Source organism: Chiloscyllium plagiosum, unplaced genomic scaffold, assembly GCF_037043375.1.
Source record: "Chiloscyllium plagiosum isolate Xiang-an unplaced genomic scaffold, Cpla_swu_hap1 HiC_scaffold_21, whole genome shotgun sequence".
Lineage (NCBI taxonomy): Eukaryota > Metazoa > Chordata > Chondrichthyes > Orectolobiformes > Hemiscylliidae > Chiloscyllium > Chiloscyllium plagiosum.
Window position 1 is genome coordinate 52,105,960 of NW_028270159.1, and position 20,304 is coordinate 52,126,263.

A 20,304-nucleotide genomic window follows, 5' to 3' on the forward strand; every position below is an offset into this window, starting at 1 on the left:
TCTTCCAAACGCGGTATTGGATATGCATCAGTCTTTGTAATGGCATTGCCTTTGCGATAGTCCACACATAGCCGTTGAGTGTCATCTGGTTTTGGCACCATTACTATGGGTGAGCACCAGTCACTGTAACTCATTTCGATTATGCTGTCTTGGAACATACGTTCAATCTCCTTTTGAACCTGTGCCAACTTTAGTGGGTTATGCCTATAAGGATGTTGCTTAATCAGAACAGCATATTTATATTGTGTATAATTAGGCTAGTACGTCCCAGGTTGTTTCCACATATGTGATCGTAATTACTCATTTTGATTTTCCTCTGAAAGATAACTCACTAATTTGTTCAAATTTTTGACAACTTCCTCATTGTCCAATTTAATTTGAGGAATGTCCAATTCAGAATCCTCTGAACTTGGTTCTTCACTCTGTGTTAGTGGGCGGCACGGTGGTACAGTGGTTAGCACTACTGCCTCACAGCGCTAGAGACCTGGGTTCAATTCCCGCCTCAGGCGACTGACTGTGTGGAGTTTGCACATTCTCCCCGTGTCTGTGTGGGTTTCCTTTGGGTGCTCCGGTTTCCTCCCACAATCCAAAGATGTGCAGGTCAGGTGAATTGGCCATGCTAAATTGCCTGTAGTGTTAGAGGAATGGGTCTGGGTGGGTTGCGCGTTGGCGTGGACTTGTTGGACCGAAGGGCCTGTTTCCACACTGTAAGTAATCTTAAAAAAAAAAAGTCTCCTTTGGCTTTCCTTCCTTCTCAAAATACCTTTTGAGCATATTCAAATGACACACTCAGATTTCTTTCTGTCTGGAGTGTTTACAAATAGTTAACTTCGCTGAACCTCTTTTTGACTAGATAAGGCTCACTAAACCTTGCTTTTAAAGGTTCACTTATCACTCGAAATAACACTAACACCTTATCTCCAATAGCAAAATTGTGAGTTCTTGATTTGTTGTCTGCTTCCTGTTTCATTGTATGATGCAATACTTTTAAATACTGTCTCGGCAATTCCCCCGCTCTATTTAATCATAACGTAAAATTTGACACATCGTCCAAATATGTGGTCTCTGAATTATGACTTACTAATTTCTCCTTAATCAATTTTAGTGGTCCTCTCACTTCATGCCCACAAACTAATTCGAATGGACTGAATTTGGTCAATTCATTTGGTGCATCTCTGATCGCAAAAAGTACAAATGGAATTCCCTTATCCCAATCATCTGGATATTCTTGACTGTAAGCCCTCAACATGGTCTTTAATGTCTAATACCACCTTTCTACCCCTCCCTGTGATTCTGGATGGTACGCAGTAGATTTGAATTGTTTTATTCCTAATCTGTCTGTAACTTCTTTGAATAATTTCAATGCGAAGTTTGACCCTTGATCTGACTGTAGTTTGTATCTAGTGAAAAATTGGAGAAATTCCTCTGCAATCCTTTTAACTTAGATATTGCATAATGGGATGAGTCTGGAAGTCTAGTGGACACATAAAAAATTATTAACAAATACTGGTTCCAACTTTTTGTTTTAAGTAGGGATCCTACCCAATCAATCAAGACTCTTGTAAAAGGTTCCTCAGAATAGGTATTAAAGGTTCAGCTTTCATTACTGCCTGTGGTTTTCCAAATACCTGACATGTATGATATGTCTGGTAAAATCCAACTACATCCTTGCGCTGTCTAAGCCGGTTAAAAAATTTTTTTGTATTTTGTAAATCCTAAATTACCCCTTAGTGGTAGCTCAAGCACTACTAACAACACCTCATTTCTATAGGTGGAAGTGGGTACTGCAGATGCTGGAGATTAGAGTCAAGATTAGAGTGGTGCTGGAAAAGCACAGCAGCTCAGGCAGCATCCGAGGAGCAGGAAAATCTCCAATTTGGGCAAAGGTCAACTGGTGACTTTGTGACCTATTACCACACCGTTGGGAAAAGTCCCAGGATTTGTGTCCCACAATAGTTCAGTTGTTTGAGTTTCCACTGGCTTTTGAACCACAAAACTCCTGCCTATGAACCAGCTGTATTGTTAGCAAGGACAAATTGTATTCCTGGAGCTGAGAGTTTGTCCAGTACTCCTACAACGACTTCTCTACTCTTCACTGGACAGTCTAACCTCACTTCTCATAATTCAGTGCTTCTTGTCTCACTATGAATTCCCGTTACTTGCACTTTTTTTCCTGGCAGTAGTCCTTCAGAGGTACATATCTCCTCACCTTTCAACATCACAGATTGAGAGGATCCTGTATCTCTTAATGTTGTAACCTCTTTACCTGCTGCTCCTGGCCTATACAAGTAGCTTTACCTTCGCAGGCATATGGTTTCTGAAGATCTGGCATTTCCTCCACAACCACCCTCCGACCAGGTTGTACATACTAGTGCAGCTTTCTAGCCTCCACTGTGCTTTCCGTTACCACGCCAACAAAATTCACTGGCTTATCCTGTTTTCCTACATCTGGCTTCCCAGTGCTTTTCCTAACCCACTAACACTGTGGTTTCACCCGGCCTACTTTATTGCAGTGAAAACACCAGAGCTTTTTAACTTTTCTTTCCCCTTCAAGGGTTTCCTTTTTACCCTCTGGTAAGTTATCTTTATGATCTTCACCGAGATCTACCTTTCCCTTTCCATGTGAGGATTTCTCTTTCCCCAATTTTTATCCCTCGTGGATTAAAATTGATTTTGAAAGCCAAACTTTGATTTATGGACCAACTCATAATTATCAGCCATTTCAGCTGCTGATCTTGCCATTTTAACTCTCTGCTCTTCCACATGAGTTCTTACTACTTCAGGAAGTAAATTGTTGAACTCCTCCAAAATAATTGTCTCTTTAACAGTGATATAGGTTTGTTCTATTTTTAATACAAACCTTATCCACCTATCAAAATTACTTTGTTTAATCCTTTCAAACTCAATGAAGGTTTGACCAGGGTGCCTTCTTAAATTCCTAAAACATTTTCTGTAGGCTTCTGGCTCAAGCTCATATGCACTTAAGGTGGCTTTCTTCACCATCTCATATGCCCACGTACCTCCTCTGGTAGTGCTGCGAATACCTCACTAACTCTACCTCCAAGTTTTGTTTGGATCAACAAAACAAACATAGTCACTGGCCATCGTATTTGTTTAGCCACTGTTTCAAATGAGATGAAAAAGGCTTTCACATCCTTGTCATAAAATTTAGGCAATGCTTGAATATATTTAAACAGCTTCTCAACCAGGTCTTTGGGTACCATGGATTTGCTCATCCTCGCTCTCTTCCTCACTAGGCTTAACTTCAGCCTTTATCGCCATCCCTTTAAGCTGACTTTCTTGTCTAAGTTGAAAATGTGTTGCTGGAAAAGTGCAGCAGGTCAGGCAGCATCCAGGGAACAGGAGAATCGACGTTTCGGGCATAAGCCCTTAAGGGCTTATGCCACTTTCCTCATTCCTGAAGAAGGGCTTATGCCCGAAACGTCGATTCTCCTGTTCCCTGGATGCTGCCTGACCTGCTGCGCTTTTCCAGCAACACATTTTCAGCTCTGATCTCCAGCATCTGCAGACCTCACTTTCTCCTCAAAGATTTCTTGTCTAAGTGTCAGTTTCTGAAAGTCAAACTCCCTCTCTTTCTTCCTTTCCTCTCTCTCTGCTTTTAATCGTAATTCAAACCATTTCATTTCTGTTGCCCTTTCCTTGTCTTTTGCCTCAACTCAAGATGCTTCATCCTCAATTGAATTCCAGCCATCTCCAAAAATTCTGATGGCATTTCCAGCAAGTTCAAATGCTGAGCTATTGCTGTAATTAACTCTCCTTTCCTGAAGGAAAGAGGCATTTCCAACCTCAGCTTGTCTGCTAATTCCAGCAGCTTGGCCTTAATCACCTTTTGCAAAACCCGCCAAAGTCAATCCTTCCACCCTCAGAAACCTCTTGGTGACATAAAGAGCCATTGCTATCCCAAGCACTGTTTAAACCAGCCAAATTTAACACCTGGAACAAAAGACACTAACACCTACCACCCACTGCCTTCGATTCCAGCAACCCGAAAGCCAAATCGGTACTATAGAACAAATCCCACAAACAGCCTGCAATCTGTTATGGAGTAGGCCTGACCCTCTCGAAACATTTCAAGAAAGTAGCCCTGACATTAACTTTGCTTGTTGTTCTGAGCAGGTGTGGAGTGGATTTTCCAGGAGTGATGCAGCTGGTCAAACCACTTAGTTTTAAACTAACCAGAATTTATTTACAAAATTACTGAATGAAACACAAATAAAAGAGAACAGAGTATAGAATAAGTATACCTCTCCGAAAACCCAACAGATTATCCCAACTTAACGATGCTGTTTCAAATACTTACAATAATCCCCATAAACACCCCTTGGCAAAAAAGAATCAAACACGGGGTCTTACAGGAGAGAGAGAGAGAGAGAGATGGCAGAGAGATTCAGCATGGAACATCTTCTTCTATGTCGCTGTTTCTTGGACCAGCAGCCTCAAAAACCGACTGCTTTCAGTGAACAGCCAGACTGCTAAAAATGAAACCAAACCAAACCAAAGCTAAGCTGGGAGAACAGGCTACAACCCTTTCATTGTATAATTTTCTTTTAAACTTGATAGCCTTTTTCCTGAGGCAGTATCTGTTAACTATAATCAAACTGGCCCAAAAACCCTTCAAACCTAGACTTTTCAGAATTGCTGTTTTTACAAACTCTCTGGAAAAACAAAGCCAAGGCCAGCATAAAGGAGCAGCATGGTCACACAAGGTAACCGGATTGGTCATGCAAAATTGCTCATAATGTCCAAGGGTGTACAGGCATACAGGAGGGGATTGAGTCTGGGATGGCTGCTCTTCGAAGGGTTAGTGTGTACTCAATGGGCTGAATGGCCTGCTTCCAAACTGTAGGGATTCTATGATCTATGAGATGCTTTGCAACAACAGACAATAAATGCTGGACCAGCCAGCAATGCCCATGTCCCACAAGTGAATTAAAAAGAAAACTTACCAAAGATTTTTATAAACATCTTCCAAACGCGCAACCTTTAGAATCTAGAAGAACAAAGCATTAGTGGCACAAGAACAATACCATCTGCAGGTTCCCTCGGGTCACACACTATCCTAATTTAGAACTATATTGCTATTTGTTCTGAACTTCAAGGTCAAAGGTCTGGAACTCACCACCAAACAAAATTGAGTTCAACTTCGCCACATAAGACTGCAGCAATTTTAAGAAGATGGCATATCATCATCTTTCCTGAAGAAGGGCTTATGCCCGAAACGTCGATTCTCCTGCTCCTTGGATGTTGCCTGGCCTCCTGTGTTTTTCCAGCATCACATTTTTCAACTCTGGTCTCTAGCATCTGCAGTCCTCACTTTCTCCTATATCATCATCTTTGCAATGGGCAACAATTATTGGCTTTGCCATTACCAAGTGCTCTGAAAGCATAAAACAAGAGGCTATTTTGCAGATTTACTTACAGACTCCATAACAGTACTTTCTATATTCATGACAGCTGTTCCAACACCAGGTGATGCCATACCTCCACAGGCTACAATGCAGACTAACAGAGCAACATCTTCCATTATGAATCCTGTGTACAACATCAGACTTCTTAATGATGTTCCTTCTGCTCAGGAACAGGTCAAGCTTCTGTGCGCAATCACGTGGTTTTTAGCTCATTCTTTATGTATGCAAATTTTTGCATGAGTAGAACAGCGAATCCTGTAGAGGAGAGCCAGGCAGGAAATTCTCAAACTTGTTGGAACCTTTTGGGGTCAGATGTCCAGGTATCACATCTGAAGGTCTTACACTTACTGCCACAAAGATTAATCAGATTGTTTAGGTCATCCCCACCCACTTTATAGATATCTCATACCAAATAAAAACTGGCTCCCAGGTCCAACAAAGCCTTACTAAAGGTTCCGGTCCAGGTCGTTGGGGAAAGAAGGAAGGTACCCTCCCCGAGTGATAAAATCAGGAAACCCTCCCAGCAGACCAAGGCAGCCTGGACCAAGATTGCAGCACAGCTGATTCAGCACTCTGAGTCTCATAAAATATTCAGTGCTGCAAGAGGGCAAAAGATCTCCAACATTCTTCAAGGGTAACTGCCACTCATTGCAAATTGACACTCATTCGGACATCAGTCAGTCTAGCTGTGCCATTGCACAGTCTTGTCATATTGTGCAAACTTCAGCACATCATGGAATACAAGACCATAAAATGCAAGAGCAGAACTAGGCCATTCAGCCGAGTCAGCTCTGCCATTCAGTGAGATCATGGTCGAACTGAAATTCCTGGACTGCACTTTCCTGTCTTTTCCCCATAATCCTTGATTTCTTTTCTGAAAAGAAATGTCCATCTTGGTCTATCATCTCAGCTCTCTGCAGTTATGAATTCTACGGATTCACTACCCTCTGAGAGAAGAAATTCCTCAACATCTGTCTTAAAATTGCAGCCCCTTATTCTGAGATTATACCCTCTGGTCCCCAACATAGGATACAGCCTCTTTGTAGCTATGCTGTGAAGTTCCATAAGAATACTCTATGTTTCAATAAGGTCACCTCTTATTCTTCTAAATTCCAATGAGTTCAGGCTCAACCTACTCAACCTCTCATAAGACAGTCTGTCCATACCCAGTATCAGCATAGTGAACCATTTGAGAACGTAGTTGAAATAACTCCACAGAGACCAGTATCCCATCACCAAGTCACTCTTTATTTACACATTAAGAGATCTTGGCACTGATCTAATTCCCTCAGAGCCAGCTCCCTCAGAGCCAGCTCTCAGAATGAACAGGATGTCTGACATTAGATCAGAGTGGTGTTGGAAAGGCACAGCAGGTCAGGCAGCATCCGAGGAGCTGGATTCCAGCATCTGCAGTCCTCACTTTTGCCTAGGATGTCTGACATTCTCTATATACATTTTATTTCTTTTTTTTTGTGTCTCCCCCCAAACTACTGCTGTATGGCTCATATTCCTCAGCACTCATGTTTATGTGTGGGCAGGTGCAAGATACAGTGAAAAAAGCCAAGTGAAAATAACTTCGTTAACATTCCACCACTAGAAAAGATACCTATGTAGCCAATGAACCAGTAACAAGTAAAGCCCAGAGCTGACACTCCAGTTCTATTTTTTCATTTTTTTCCCCAGCACCCATGGTGTGTGTGTGCAGGTGTGAGACACAGTGAGAGACACAAGGTGCACGAATCTTTATTCAATTTCCACCACCAGGAAGAAAGGAAACACCTGAGTGGCCAGTAACAAGCAGTGCCCTTCACAAAAGGGCAATGCTGTGTGATCAAAACAGTGAAGGGGAGGGTAGGGACTAAATCAAAATAGAGTTGGAGGGGGAAATAACGCACTCCACTCCCTGCGGCGCCCACCTCTCCCTGAACACCTCCAGGGTGTTGGTGGACACCGCGTGCTCCTTCTCCAAGGACACCCGGGCTCTAACGTAACCGCGGAAGAGGGGCAGGCAGTCGGCCCTAACGACCCCCTCCACGGCCCTCTGTCTCGACCTGTTGATGGCCAGTTTGGCCAGGCCCAGGAGCAGACCCACGATGAGGTCTTCAGACCTGCTCTGCCTCCTCCGTACCGGGTGCCCAAAAATCAGGAGACACTCCAGTTTTTTTTTTCTTTTTTTTTCTCACATCAAAGGGACACTCTTGTTCTTTTTTTATATATATTTTTTAAATTTAACCCCCACACTACCACCTAAGTGCGGTAGTGCTTATTTTTTCCCCAGCACCCATGGTGTGTGTGTGCAGGTGTGAGACACAGTGAAAGACACAAAGTGCACGAATCTTTATTCAATTTCCACCACCAGGAAGATAGGAAAATACCCGGGTGGCCAGTGACAAACACTGCCCTTCACATCAGAGGGCAGTGCTGTGTGATCAAAACAGTGAAGGGGGAGGATAGGGACTAAATCAAAATAGAGTTGGAGGGAGAAATGATGCACTCCACTCGACACTCCTATTTTTTTTTATTCAATTTCAACCAACACTCCTGTTTCGTTTTTTTTTATTTTTTATTTTCTCTTTTTTTCTTTTTCTTTTTTTTTCTTTTTTTTTCTATTTCCACCACAAGGAAGACAGGAAAACTCACGGGTGGCCAGTGACAAACACTGCCCTTCACATCAGAGGGCAGTGCTGTGTGATCAAAACAGTGAGGGGGAGGGTAGGGGGACACTCCAGTTCTTTTTTTTTCTTTTCTCTATTTTTCTTTTTCTTCTTTTTTACTTTAACCCCCACACTACCGCCTAAGTGCGGTAGTGCTTATTTTATCCCCAGCATCCATGGTGTGTGTGTGCAGGTGTGAGACACAGTGAAAGACACAAAGTGCACCAATCTTTATTCAATTTCTACCACCAGGAAGATAGGAAAACACCCGGGTGGCCAGTGACAAGCACTGCCCTTCACATCAAGGGACAGTGCTGTGTGATCAAAACAGTGAAGGGGAGGGTAGGGACTAAATCAAAATAGAATTGGAGGGAGAAATAATGCACTCCACTCCCTGCGGCGCCCACCTCTCCCTGAACAACTCCAGGGTGTTGGTCGACACCGCGTGCTCCTTCTCCAAGGACACCCGGGCCCTAACGTAACCGCGGAAGAGGGGGACACTCCAGTTTTTTTGTTTTTTTTTAATCCCCACACTACCACCTAAGTGCGGTAGTGCTTATTTTATTTTTATTTTTTTTGTGGCCAGTTTGGCCAGGGAGACTCCTGTTCTCTTTTTTTTTTCCTTTTAACCCCCACACTACCACCTAAGTGCGGTAGTGCTTTTTTTTTTTCCCCAGCACCCATGGTGTGTGTGTGCAGGTGTGAGACACAGTGAAAGACACAAAGTGCACCAATCTTTATTCAATTTCCACCACCAGGAAGCTAGGAAAACACCCGGGTGGCCAGTGACAAACACTGCCCTTCACATCAAAGGGCAGTGCTGTGTGATCAAAACAGTGAAGGGGAGGGTAGGGACTAAATCAAAATAGAGTTGGAGGGAGAAATAATGCACTCCACTCCCTGCGGCGCCCACCTCTCCCTGAACAACTCCAGGGTGTTGGTCGACACCGCGTGCTCCTTCTCCAAGGACACCCGGGCCCTAACGTAACCGCGGAAGAGGGGGACACTCCAGTTCTTATCTCTCAGCCAAGGCTTCCTGATTGGAGCAGATTAATTGCTCTAATCAGGAAGCTCATATTCTATGAGGTCCACCTGGCTGATCTCATTATAGTCCCTACAATCCTCCCACTCTGAGTCTAAGGACACAGGCCAGTTCTTTTTTTGTAGGTCCTCCAGGGGCATTTTAGCATCAGGTCAGATTCCTCCCAATCTGCCTCTAATAGCTGGCCTATTGCAGCCAGAAAGTCTTAGAAGAAATTCATTTTGTTCTTCAGGTGGCAAAGGCATCAAGCTGGTGACATCTGCCATGTCCATCTTAGAGTCCAAGATATCTTCAATGCTTAATGGAGAGGGAAAACCCATAGGTTCCAGAACAATTGGAAAGATCAACAAGCCAGCATGTTTTGCTTGTGTCGTTTGCAAATTTGCAGTTTTCAAATGGTTCACATGCTTGTCCAAGACTAACCCAAACTTATTACATCACTGGACCTGACCTTGGGTTAACCGTGCCTCTTACACATGCAGGGCTATCCCATGGTTCCTACACCAAACTTCGTCCGCTGAAGTAAACTGTCTCTCCTGCTTAGCAGAGTCTTGTGTCTGGCATTGGTGTTCCTGATGCCGTTTCATCCTTCACCCCAGATCCAAGAAGATCAGATTCAACCTGGTGTGGATTCTTCTTCCCATTAGCAACTCTCTATGCTACCCCTGTAGTTGCATGAGGGGTGGTCTTAAAATCAAATAGGAACTGGCACAGTTTGGTATCTAGTGAAATTGTAGGTTGTTTCTTTAAGCCTGCCTTCAAAGTTTGGACTGTTCTTTCTTTCAGACTTTTGAATGATGGATGTTATAGAGCTGTCCTTGTATGTCGAACACCATTCGGCTTTAGAAAATACTCAAATTCCCTGCTGGTAAATGATGGCCTGTATCCTGTGACTAACACTTCCAAGTGTTCATGTATTACAAAAGATGCACACAGTTTTTCTATTTTGGCCATGTTTGACAAGTGAACTCTATGCACGTCCAGCCACTTTGAGTGGGTGTCCACAGTGACCAAGAACACTGAGCCCATGAAAAGACTTGCATAGTTGACATGTAACCGAGTCCAGAGTTTAACCGGCCAATCCCACGACTGTAGTGGAACTGCTGGCCATGATTTCTGGGTTCTGCCCCACCAACGCAGCTATGTCTGCATCCAGTCCTGGCCACCAGGCATAACTCCTTGCCAGCATCTTAATTTTAGAAACTCCTGGATGACCCTGGTGGTGTTCAGTCGGTATCTGGTAGCGACCTTTGCTCTTGATAATCATACTTGCTCTCCACAATAATATGCCATCCTCTACTCTGAACTGGTCTTTCCAGGTCCAAAAAGATTTCAGTTCTGATTGTGACAGCCCTTTGGTTTTGTCCATGACCACCAGCTGTTTCAATTTTTCCAAGACTGGATCTTTCTGCATCCAAAGCTGTGACTGGAAGTATGTCCAGAAAATTTAAAACCATTGCAGATTCTTCCAGTGGCAGTGGTTATCTGCCAGTGGGAGGCAGTTCAATGCATCTACATTTGCTACTTGGCCTCCTGAATGGTTTTCCAACTTGTAACTAATCACACTTGGTATAAGAGCCTACTGCTGAATTTGGCCTGGAGCTGTGGGTGGCACAGGCTTGTCCACTTTAAGTAAATCTAGCAAGGGTTTGTGGTCCAATATTACTACATGAAGGAATTGGTGTAATTTCCTGACTCCAAAAATGACCACCAAGTCTTTCTTCTCTAGCCAAACTCTTAAATGCATACGCTATTAGGCATTCTTCTCCGTTGGGCCTTTTATGAGCTAATACTACCTCAATGCTATATAGGGAGGCATCGCATGTCTATTCCAGATCTCACTTGGGATCATAATGTGCCAACAGCTTAGAGGATGGTAGTTGTTTCTTCACTTTCCTGAAAGCTATGGCTTGACTATGGAACTACTTCCGAGGCTGACCGCTTAACAGTTAATGCAAAAGAGCCAGGATGGAGGCCAGGTTATGTATGCACTTACCTTAATAATTCACCAGCCCAAGAAAAGACCTAAGCTCCAGTACAGACGTGGCAGCTGGGACACCTTTGATTGCCCTCACTTTATTTTCCAATGGGTGTAACCCAGTCTTGCTGACTCTGTAGCCCAAGTAGGTCACTTGGGGTGCCTGGAAAACACTTTCTTCCTTTCTAAGGTATATGTCCTCCTTGGAGAAACTATGTCTTTTCTGGTGCATAGGTCAATGCCAGGTGATCCATCCAGTTTCATTTTTTGACACTTTGTAGCAATTGGTACAACTGAGTAGCTTGCTGGGCCATTTCAGAGTGTAATTGACAGTCAACCACATTCCTGTGGATCTGGAGTCATATGTATGCTAACCAGATGAAGAAGGCAGATTTCTTCCCTGAAGGGCATTAGTGAACCAGATAGGTTTTCCAACAATCAACAAATTGCCATGACGGGATTCAAACCCAGGTCCCTAGAACATTAACTGAGTTTCTGGATTAATACTCTAGCGATAATACCACAAGGCCATTGCCTTCCCTAGGCAATGCAATAATTTTACAGGGAAGTTTTCTCAAATCCACATTCAGAAACTCCAAACTTGTACACAAAAGAATATTGTCACCATCCACATCAGTTTTAAAAGCTATCAGAACAGTGAAGAAGTCTGACATCCTGCTTTTCTGCAATTCTTCTGAATATACAGTAAGTATAAAAAGGCTTGTAATGTACAAAATACTGGAGCATTTTTTCTTATCTTCTTTAGACATAGATCTCAAGATGGCTACAACAACAGAATGCTGAAAGAATTGTGCCATTTTAATAGATCACAAATGTTTTCAGAGTAAGTTGAGTGAGTCTTTTACTTTCTGTGTGATTAAAGTTCTTCTGGTGGTACATTGTAAAGTTCTTACACAGAAAAAGTTGTTAACCCATTTGATGAAAGTGCATTTGGCAGAATAAGGTAGATTGTAAGATGTAGGGGTGTTGAGAAATACAAAGTGAGCTACTGGACTATTATGTCAAACAGAATCAAAATGTGTGGTGCTGGAAAAGCAAATCAAGTCAGGCAGCATCATGTCACCATTCCTGATGAAGGACTTATGTCCAAAGCATCGACTCTCACGCTCCTTGGATGCTGCCTGACCTCTGTGCATTTCCAGCACCACACGTTTTGACTCTGATCTCTAGTATCTGCAGTCCTCACGTTCTCCTATTCTGTTAACAACCAACCATTAACACAATTTTTAAGGTCTATGTTTTTAGATTGTAAAGGGCAGCTAAGTACTATAACTTTAATATCCCTTGGCCTTTTCACAATGTTGGTAAAGCTTGAGTTGGGGAACTTTACCCACCCATCGCTCATACAGTATTGCAGCTCCTAAGTCCCTGAGGAAGGTAACAAATTGCCAAGTTTTTAAACAGCAAGTAAAAGTGACAGCAGTTTCCTGAAGAGGGCTGGAAAGAAAGCATTTGCTGTGTTGCCAACAATCCAAAGGCATGTCATTAGCCTCCAGCTCAATATCACCCTGACTTCCACCAGTCCTCCACTGTCAATGACCCCAACTGTGAATACCTCCATCACTACTAAGGTCCACCTGTGCCCTGCACACCAGCTTGCATCCCCAAATCTAATTACAACTGAATGCTCTCTGATCTAAGAACGCTGGTGAAGAATATGGGAGAGTGATGTGACTCTGCAGGCAATGAGATATCATCCTCTTCCTCAGAAACGAGTGACTGTAGGTCAGACACCGTGCTGTCTGTTTGCAGGGCAAGCAGGAGAGAAAAATATGGTTTACCCATGTGCTATTTCAACCACTGATATTATGGAATTCTATACGTTCAATAATGAACACTCAAAAACATGTGCTACATGCTTTGAAAACCTCTGCATTCAACCACTCATCTCGAGTCCTCTCGAATGCCTTCTTCACCACTCTGTCTACCTGTGATTCCCAGTGGTCCTGCAGTGGTCTTCAAAAGTCCTTGACGTTATGGGCTGACTTCTGCTACAATTAGAGATGAATACTATTGTTCTCTTCAAATAGACAATTCGGTGCCAGAGGTAAGCATTAATCTTGGAGTCAAAGATACAGTCATAGTTTCATACAGCATGGAAACAGACCTCTTGGTCCAACTCGTCTGTGCTGACCAGATATCCCAATCTGATCTTATCCCATTGGCCAGCATTTGGCCCATAGCCCTCTAAACCCTTCCTTTTCATATACCCATTCAGATGCCTTTTAAATGGTATAATTGTACTCATCTCCACCACTTCCTCTGGCACCTTGTTTCATACACGCCACCACTTCTGTGTGAAAAGGTTACCCCTCAGGTCTTTTTTAAATCTTTTCCCTCTCACCTTAAACCTATGCCTCCACCCTAAGAAATTATCTTAGCTGTTCACCCCCTCCATACCCTTCATGATTTTAGAAACCCCTAAAGTCTCTCCTCAGCTGCTCAACACTCCAGGGAAAAAAAACCCAGTCTATTCAGCCTCTCCTTATAACTGAAACATTCCAGTCCCAGCAACATCCTGTAACTCTTTTCTATACCTTTCAAGTTTAACAAAATCATTCCTAGAGAAGGGAGACCAGAATTGTACACAGTGTTCTAAAAGTGGCCTCACCAATGTCCCGTACAGCTGCAACACGACATCCCAACTCCCACACTCAGTGCTATGACCAATGAAGGCAAGCATGCCAAATGCCTTCTTCACCCCTCTGTCTACCTGTGATTCCACTTTAAGGAACTAAGCACTTGCACTTCTAGGTCTGTTTGTTAGGCAACCCTCCCCAGGGCCCGACTGTGTAACTCCTGCCATGGTTTGCCTTACCAAAATGCAACACCTCACATTTATCTAAATTAAACTCCTTCTGCCACTCCTTGGCCCATTAGTCCACCTGGTCAAGGTCCTTTTGTCCTGATAAAATTTTCTTCATTGCCGACTCCATCACCTATTTTAGTGTCATCTGTAAATTTAAATAATCATGCCTCCTATATTCACACCCAAGTCATTTATATAAATGATGAAAAACAGCACCAATCCCTATGGCACACCGCTAGTCTCAGGCTTCCAAAAACAACTCTCTACACCATCCTCTGTCTCCTCCCTTCAGTTGTATTCAGTTCTCTAGCTCCCCTTGGATCCCATGGGATCGAACCTTACTAACCAGTTTACCATGCAAAACCTTGTCAAATGCTTGAAGTCCGTGGAGGCAACATCCACTGCTCGTTCTTCAATGTTCTTTGTCACCTCTTCAAAAGACTCAATTGTTACTGAGAAATGATTCCCCATGCACAAAGCTATGTTGAATATCCCTAATCAGTCCTTGTCTTTCCAAATGCATATAAATCCTGTCCCTCAGAATCCACTCAAACAACTGGCCCTCTGCTGGCTTAAGGCCCACTGGCCTTCAGTTCTCCGACTTTCCTTAAATAATGCCTTTCTTAAATAATTGTACCACATGAGCCAACCTCCAGTTATACAGCACCTCACCTGTGGCTGTCGATGATACAAGTTTCTCAGCAAGGGATCCAGTAATGTCTTTTCTAGCTTCCCACAAAGTTCTGGGAACTCCTGATCAGGTCCTGGGGATTTACCTTTATGCATTTAGGACCTTGAGCACTTCTTCTGTAATAAGAGCTCCTTTCAATGTATCGCTATTTATTTCCCCACGGTCCCTAACTTCCATGTCCTTCTCAACAGTAAATGCTGATGTGAAATATTAGTTTAGTGGTTCCACACATAGACAGCCATTTGATTGGAGAAAACAGATCTCATCTACATGTTGATACTTGAGTGACCTTGACAGGGTCAGCCACCAAAGACAGGTGCCTCTTACTGAGTGAATTCATGCCTATTACTGGATTAGCTGTTGCCTAACCCTATTACTGTGAGTTGAATGGTCACTGTATCATAAGCAAACTGTCCCTCTTTGCACTGCCACGTGAAAGGCCCAAAGCAAGAAGATATGGCATACTCTTAACAGATAGAATAACATCATTAATGAGCTTCCAGTACTGGATTCGGATTCTGGGGTGAGAGTTACAGCTGCTGACCTCTTCTGCAATCTCTGTACAAGTTGCTTCATCAGTTGGGCTGGTGTCCTCCTCTTGACCTTTGAAAGGGCATCTATCATCTTAACCTAGAGCAAAAGCTGCAAGTGGCATCACTGAAAACTGTTGGACCACCCAGACTATTGCTTCTGCCATTCCTAATGCCTTTTTCCTTCCTCTAAGGGTTTCCAGGCAGCCACTTTTGTATTCAATTGCTGTCAGCTCTTTAAATATTGTATTACATAATGCCACCCCGCCATCTTTTAGCTTGAATGGTCTACCATGCACTTTTCAACTGTTAGTTGCTGGAATGACAACATCAAAACCAACACCTTTGCTATAAAATCCAGACTGGTGGTTCTCTCCTCAAAGTTTTACCAGTGCATAAAACTGCATTACATTCATACCTACATATTCCTATGCTTTTACAAAATGACTTGCAGAGAACCAAGGGTGTTTATAAGAATATAACTTTGAACCTAGAATCTGTGATTGAATTTCTCTTGCAAGTCTGATGTGCGTGCATTCTTCCCTGTGACATAATCTTTCTAGTACGTGTACCTGTTTTTATCATCTGGAAGATAAACTTAAGATATTTGCCTTTATGTAATGCTAAAGCATATTCCAGGAAGGATTGACACACATTGCACTAAACATCTCTGATATTTCCTGCAATATGTCTATGATAATGTTATTGCAGCATTAGGCAATGAAGTCTTCATCGAAGTCCTCTACAGCAGAGCCAGCAACCTCTCCCACAGTCAAATTATAGCACTTGTGATGTCTTGTCCCACTGCCCCAGCTCCTTCGTACTTGTATCTAGTGAGTCATCACATGGAGGTGCCTTCCCTAAGACCTTTAAGGTCAATAGTTGTCTTGTCCACGATAGGCTATACCATGCACTTCTGTGAGGCCCATGACTTCACTGTTTGAAATAATGGTATATGAAAATGAAAGGCTGTCTAGGGAGCTAGTCCTTTCTCTTTCATATTTAGTACTAATATCATTAAATCACAGATGAAAACTTTCTGTAAAAGCAAAATACTTGGTGTGTGTAAATAAGAGTGTGTACGTATGTGTAAAAGAGAGAATGAATGTCAGAGGGGCTCTGTGTTCCCAGGAGGAGAAACAACATGTTATAAGGAGAGCAGTTGAGACAGAGAGATGTCTTTCCACCCTGCTGCACAAACAGTAGCTCCCTAAGGATTGCAGTAAAGATGGCAAATGGAGTGCCTGGATCCAGGGGCATAGGTGAGAGATTGTGAGTGAGAGAGAGTGAATATCATCATCCTAAAATGCATCAGGTAAATTATTGACGACAAAATAGAAAATCAAGATGTCTGCTTCCTACCCACCATTACTAAGCAGGAAGGCCTAAACTGGACTTGCATGTCACACAACCAATTGAAGCCTTTAACTGGTCAATTCAAGGCCTGTATCTGCCTGAGTCAGAATTAGTTCTGCTGCAGATGGCTGAGAAAGAATGGGCATACCCGATTGCTGAACAAATGAGGGCAGGCTGACTGTTCGGGGAAGGATGTTGCTACCTTGATCTGCATAGTACTGTGCCAGACTGAAGGACAAGATCTGGTGCAGGGCATAGCTGCTATGAGCCACCTCCTACCGTCACTTCTGATCCTTTGCCTCCTTCTCTCCATGGTCCCCAATCTCAGAAACCTCATCTAAACAGTACCTATCTTTCAGGTAGTGATGATCAGTTTGGAAATCCTCAGGGTGGGAGTCAACAGTGTGTGTTCTCTGCAGTGCTGCTGAGTTCTAGAGTTTTCAGTCTTTGCCTGGGAGCTTCAGATGGGTCCCAGGAATGTCATATGAGGAGCAGTTGAGGACTCAGGGTTTGTACTCGATGGAGTTTAGAAGGATGGAGGGGGGGGGGGATATCATTGAAACTTAGAGAATACTGAGAAACTTGGATAGAGATTTTTCCACTATTAGGAGAGGCTAGGACCTGAGGGCACAGTCTGAGAGTGACAATATTGAGGACTTTCTTCAGCCAGAGGATAGTGAATTTGTGGAGCTCATTGCCACAAAATGTTGTGGAGACCCTAGTCATTGAGTGTATTTAAGGCAGACATAGATAGGTTCTTGATTAGGGGATCAAAGGTTACGTGTGAAAGGCAGGAGAAAGGGGTTGAGAAGCATACAAGCTATGATTGAATGTGAAGCAGACTCATTTGGCCAAATGGTTTAATTCTTCTGTTATATTTTATGGTCGTACGGTCTTCTTGCTCCAGTATCCTAATTCCACCAGAACGTGCAGCTGAAGAATCACCTCCCTGATGGCCCAAAGGATGTGGTGGGCTTTCTTACCTCAGTAGGTTGCAGGTTTCACTTCTGGAAATTCTTTCACTTTTGGGAAAATCCTTGCCTGTGGATGTGCAGGAGAGAGGAGACAGTGTGTGTAGGAGAGAGAGAGGAGACAGTGTGTGTAGGAGAGAGAGAGGAGACAGTGTGTGTAGGAGAGAGAGAGAGGAGACAGTGTGTGTAGGAGAGAGAGAGAGGAGACAGTGTGTGTAGGAGAGAGAGAGAGAGGAGACAGTGTGTGTAGGAGAGAGAGAGAGAGGAGACAGTGTGTGTAGGAGAGAGAGAGAGAGGAGACAGTGTGTGTAGGAGAGAGAGAGAGAGGAGACAGTGTGTGTAGGAGAGAGAGAGAGGAGACAGTGTGTGTAGGAGAGAGAGAGAGAGGAGACAGTGTGTGTAGGAGAGAGAGAGAGGAGACAGTGTGTGTAGGAGAGAGAGAGGAGACAGTGTGTGTAGGAGAGAGAGAGAGGAGACAGTGTGTGTAGGAGAGAGAGAGAGGAGACAGTGTGTGTAGGAGAGAGAGAGAGAGGAGACAGTGTGTGTAGGAGAGAGAGAGAGGAGACAGTGTGTGTAGGAGAGAGAGAGAGGAGACAGTGTGTGTAGGAGAGAGAGAGAGAGGAGACAGTGTGTGTAGGAGAGAGAGAGAGAGAGAGAGGAGACAGTGTGTGTAGGAGAGGGAGAGAGAGAGGAGACGGAGTGTGTAGGAGAGGGAGAGAGAGGAGAGACAGAGTGTGTAGGAGAGAGAGAGAGAGGAGACAGAGTGTGCGTAGGAGAGAGAGAGAGAGAGAGGAGACAGAGTGTGTGTAGGAGAGAGAGAGAGAGGAGACAGAGTGTGTGTAGGAGAGAGAGAGAGGAGACAGTGTGTGTAGGACAGAGAGAGAGGAGACAGTGTGTGTAGGAGAGAGAGAGAGGAGACAGAGTGTGTGTAGGAGAGAGAGAGAGAGAGAGGAGACAGTGTGTGTAGGAGAGAGAGAGAGAGGAGACGGAGTGTGTAGGAAAGAGAGAGAGGAGACAGTGTGTGTAGGAGAGAGAGGAGACAGTGTGTGTAGGAGAGAGAGAGAGAGAGGAGACAGTGTGTGTAGGAGAGAGAGAGAGGAGACAGTGTGTGTAGGAAAGAGAGAGAGAGGAGACAGTGTGTGTAGGAGAGAGAGAGAGAGGAGACAGAGTGTGTGTAGGAGAGAGAGAGAGGAGACAGAGTGTGTGTAGGAGAGAGAGAGGAGACAGTGTGTGTAGGAGAGAGAGAGGAGACAGTGTGTGTAGGAGAGAGAGAGGAGACAGTATGTGTAGGAGAGAGAGAGAGGAGACAGTGTGTGTAGGAGAGAGAGAGAGGAGACAGAGTGTGTAGGAGAGAGAGAGAGAGGAGACGGAGTGTGTGTAGGAGAGAGAGAGAGGAGACAGTGTGTGTAGGAGAGAGAGGAGACAGTGTGTGTAGGAGAGAGAGAGAGAGGAGACAGTGTGTGTAGGAGAGAGAGAGAGAGGAGACAGTGTGTGTAGGAGAGAGAGAGAGAGAGAGAGGAGACAGTGTGTGTAGGAGAGAGAGAGAGAGAGAGGAGACAGTGTGTGTAGGAGAGAGAGAGAGAGGAGACAGTGTGTGTAGGAGAGAGAGAGAGAGGAGACAGTGTGTGTAGGAGAGAGAGAGAGAGAGGAGACAGAGTGTGTGTAGGAGAGAGAGAGAGAGGAGACAGAGTGTGTGTAGGAGAGAGAGAGAGGAGACAGTGTGTGTAGGACAGAGAGAGAGGAGACAGTGTGTGTAGGAGAGAGAGAGAGGAGACAGAGTGTGTGTAGGAGAGAGAGAGGAGACAGAGTGTGTGTAGGAGAGAGAGAGAGGAGACAGAGTGTGTGTAGGAGAGAGAGAGAGAGAGAGGAGACAGTGTGTGTAGGTGAGAGAGAGAGAGGAGACGGAGTGTGTAGGAAAGAGAGAGAGGAGACAGTGTGTGTAGGAGAGAGAGGAGACAGTGTGTGTAGGAGAGAGAGAGAGAGAGGAGACAGTGTGTGTAGGAGAGAGAGGAGACAGTGTGTGTAGGAGAGAGAGGAGACAGTGTGTGTAGGAGAGAGAGAGAGGAGACAGTGTGTGTAGGAGAGAGAGAGAGAGGAGACAGAGTGTGTGTAGGAGAGAGAGAGAGAGAGAGGAGACAGTGTGTGTAGGAGAGAGAGAGAGAGGAGACGGAGTGTGTGTAGGAGAGAGAGAGAGAGAGAGGAGACAGAGTGTGTGTAGGAGAGAGAGAGAGAGAGAGGAGACAGTGTGTGTAGGAGAGAGAGAGAGAGGAGACGGAGTGTGTAGGAGAGAGAGAGAGAGGAGACAGTGTGTGTAGGAGACAGAGAGAGAGAGGAGACAGTGTGTGTAGGAGAGAGAGAGAGAGGAGACAGTGTGTGTAGGAGAGAGAGAGAGAGGAGACAGTGTGTGTAGGAGAGAGAGAGAGAGGAGACAGTGTGTGTAGGAGAGAGAGAGAGAGGAGACAGAGTGTGTGTAGGAGAGAGAGAGAGGAGACAGAGTGTGTGTAGGAGAGAGAGAGAGAGAGAGGAGACAGTGTGTGTAGGAGAGAGAGAGAGAGGAGACGGAGTGTGTAGGAAAGAGAGAGAGGAGACAGTGTGTGTAGGAGAGAGAGGAGACCGTGTGTGTAGGAGAGAGAGAGAGAGAGAGGAGACAGTGTGTATAGGAGAGAGAGAGAGAGAGAGGAGACAGTGTGTGTAGGAGAGGGAGAGAGAGAGGAGACGGAGTGTGTAGGAAAGAGAGAGAGGAGACAGTGTGTGTAGGAGAGAGAGGAGACAGTGTGTGTAGGAGAGAGAGAGAGAGAGAGGAGACAGTGTGTGTAGGAGAGA

The 20,304-nt window shown here is 44.3% G+C and overlaps 1 protein-coding gene across 1 annotated transcript in view; it reads left to right on the plus strand.

Moving 5' to 3' along the window:
- LOC122564715 (uncharacterized) overlaps positions 1–20,304 on the plus strand; it is a 110,239-nt gene that overhangs the window by 40,627 nt on the left and 49,308 nt on the right. The window contains exon 7 of the mRNA XM_087998696.1: positions 11,870–11,947. Within this exon, the coding sequence (XP_087854822.1) occupies positions 11,870–11,947 (78 nt within the window). The remainder of the gene's footprint in view (positions 1–11,869; positions 11,948–20,304) is intronic.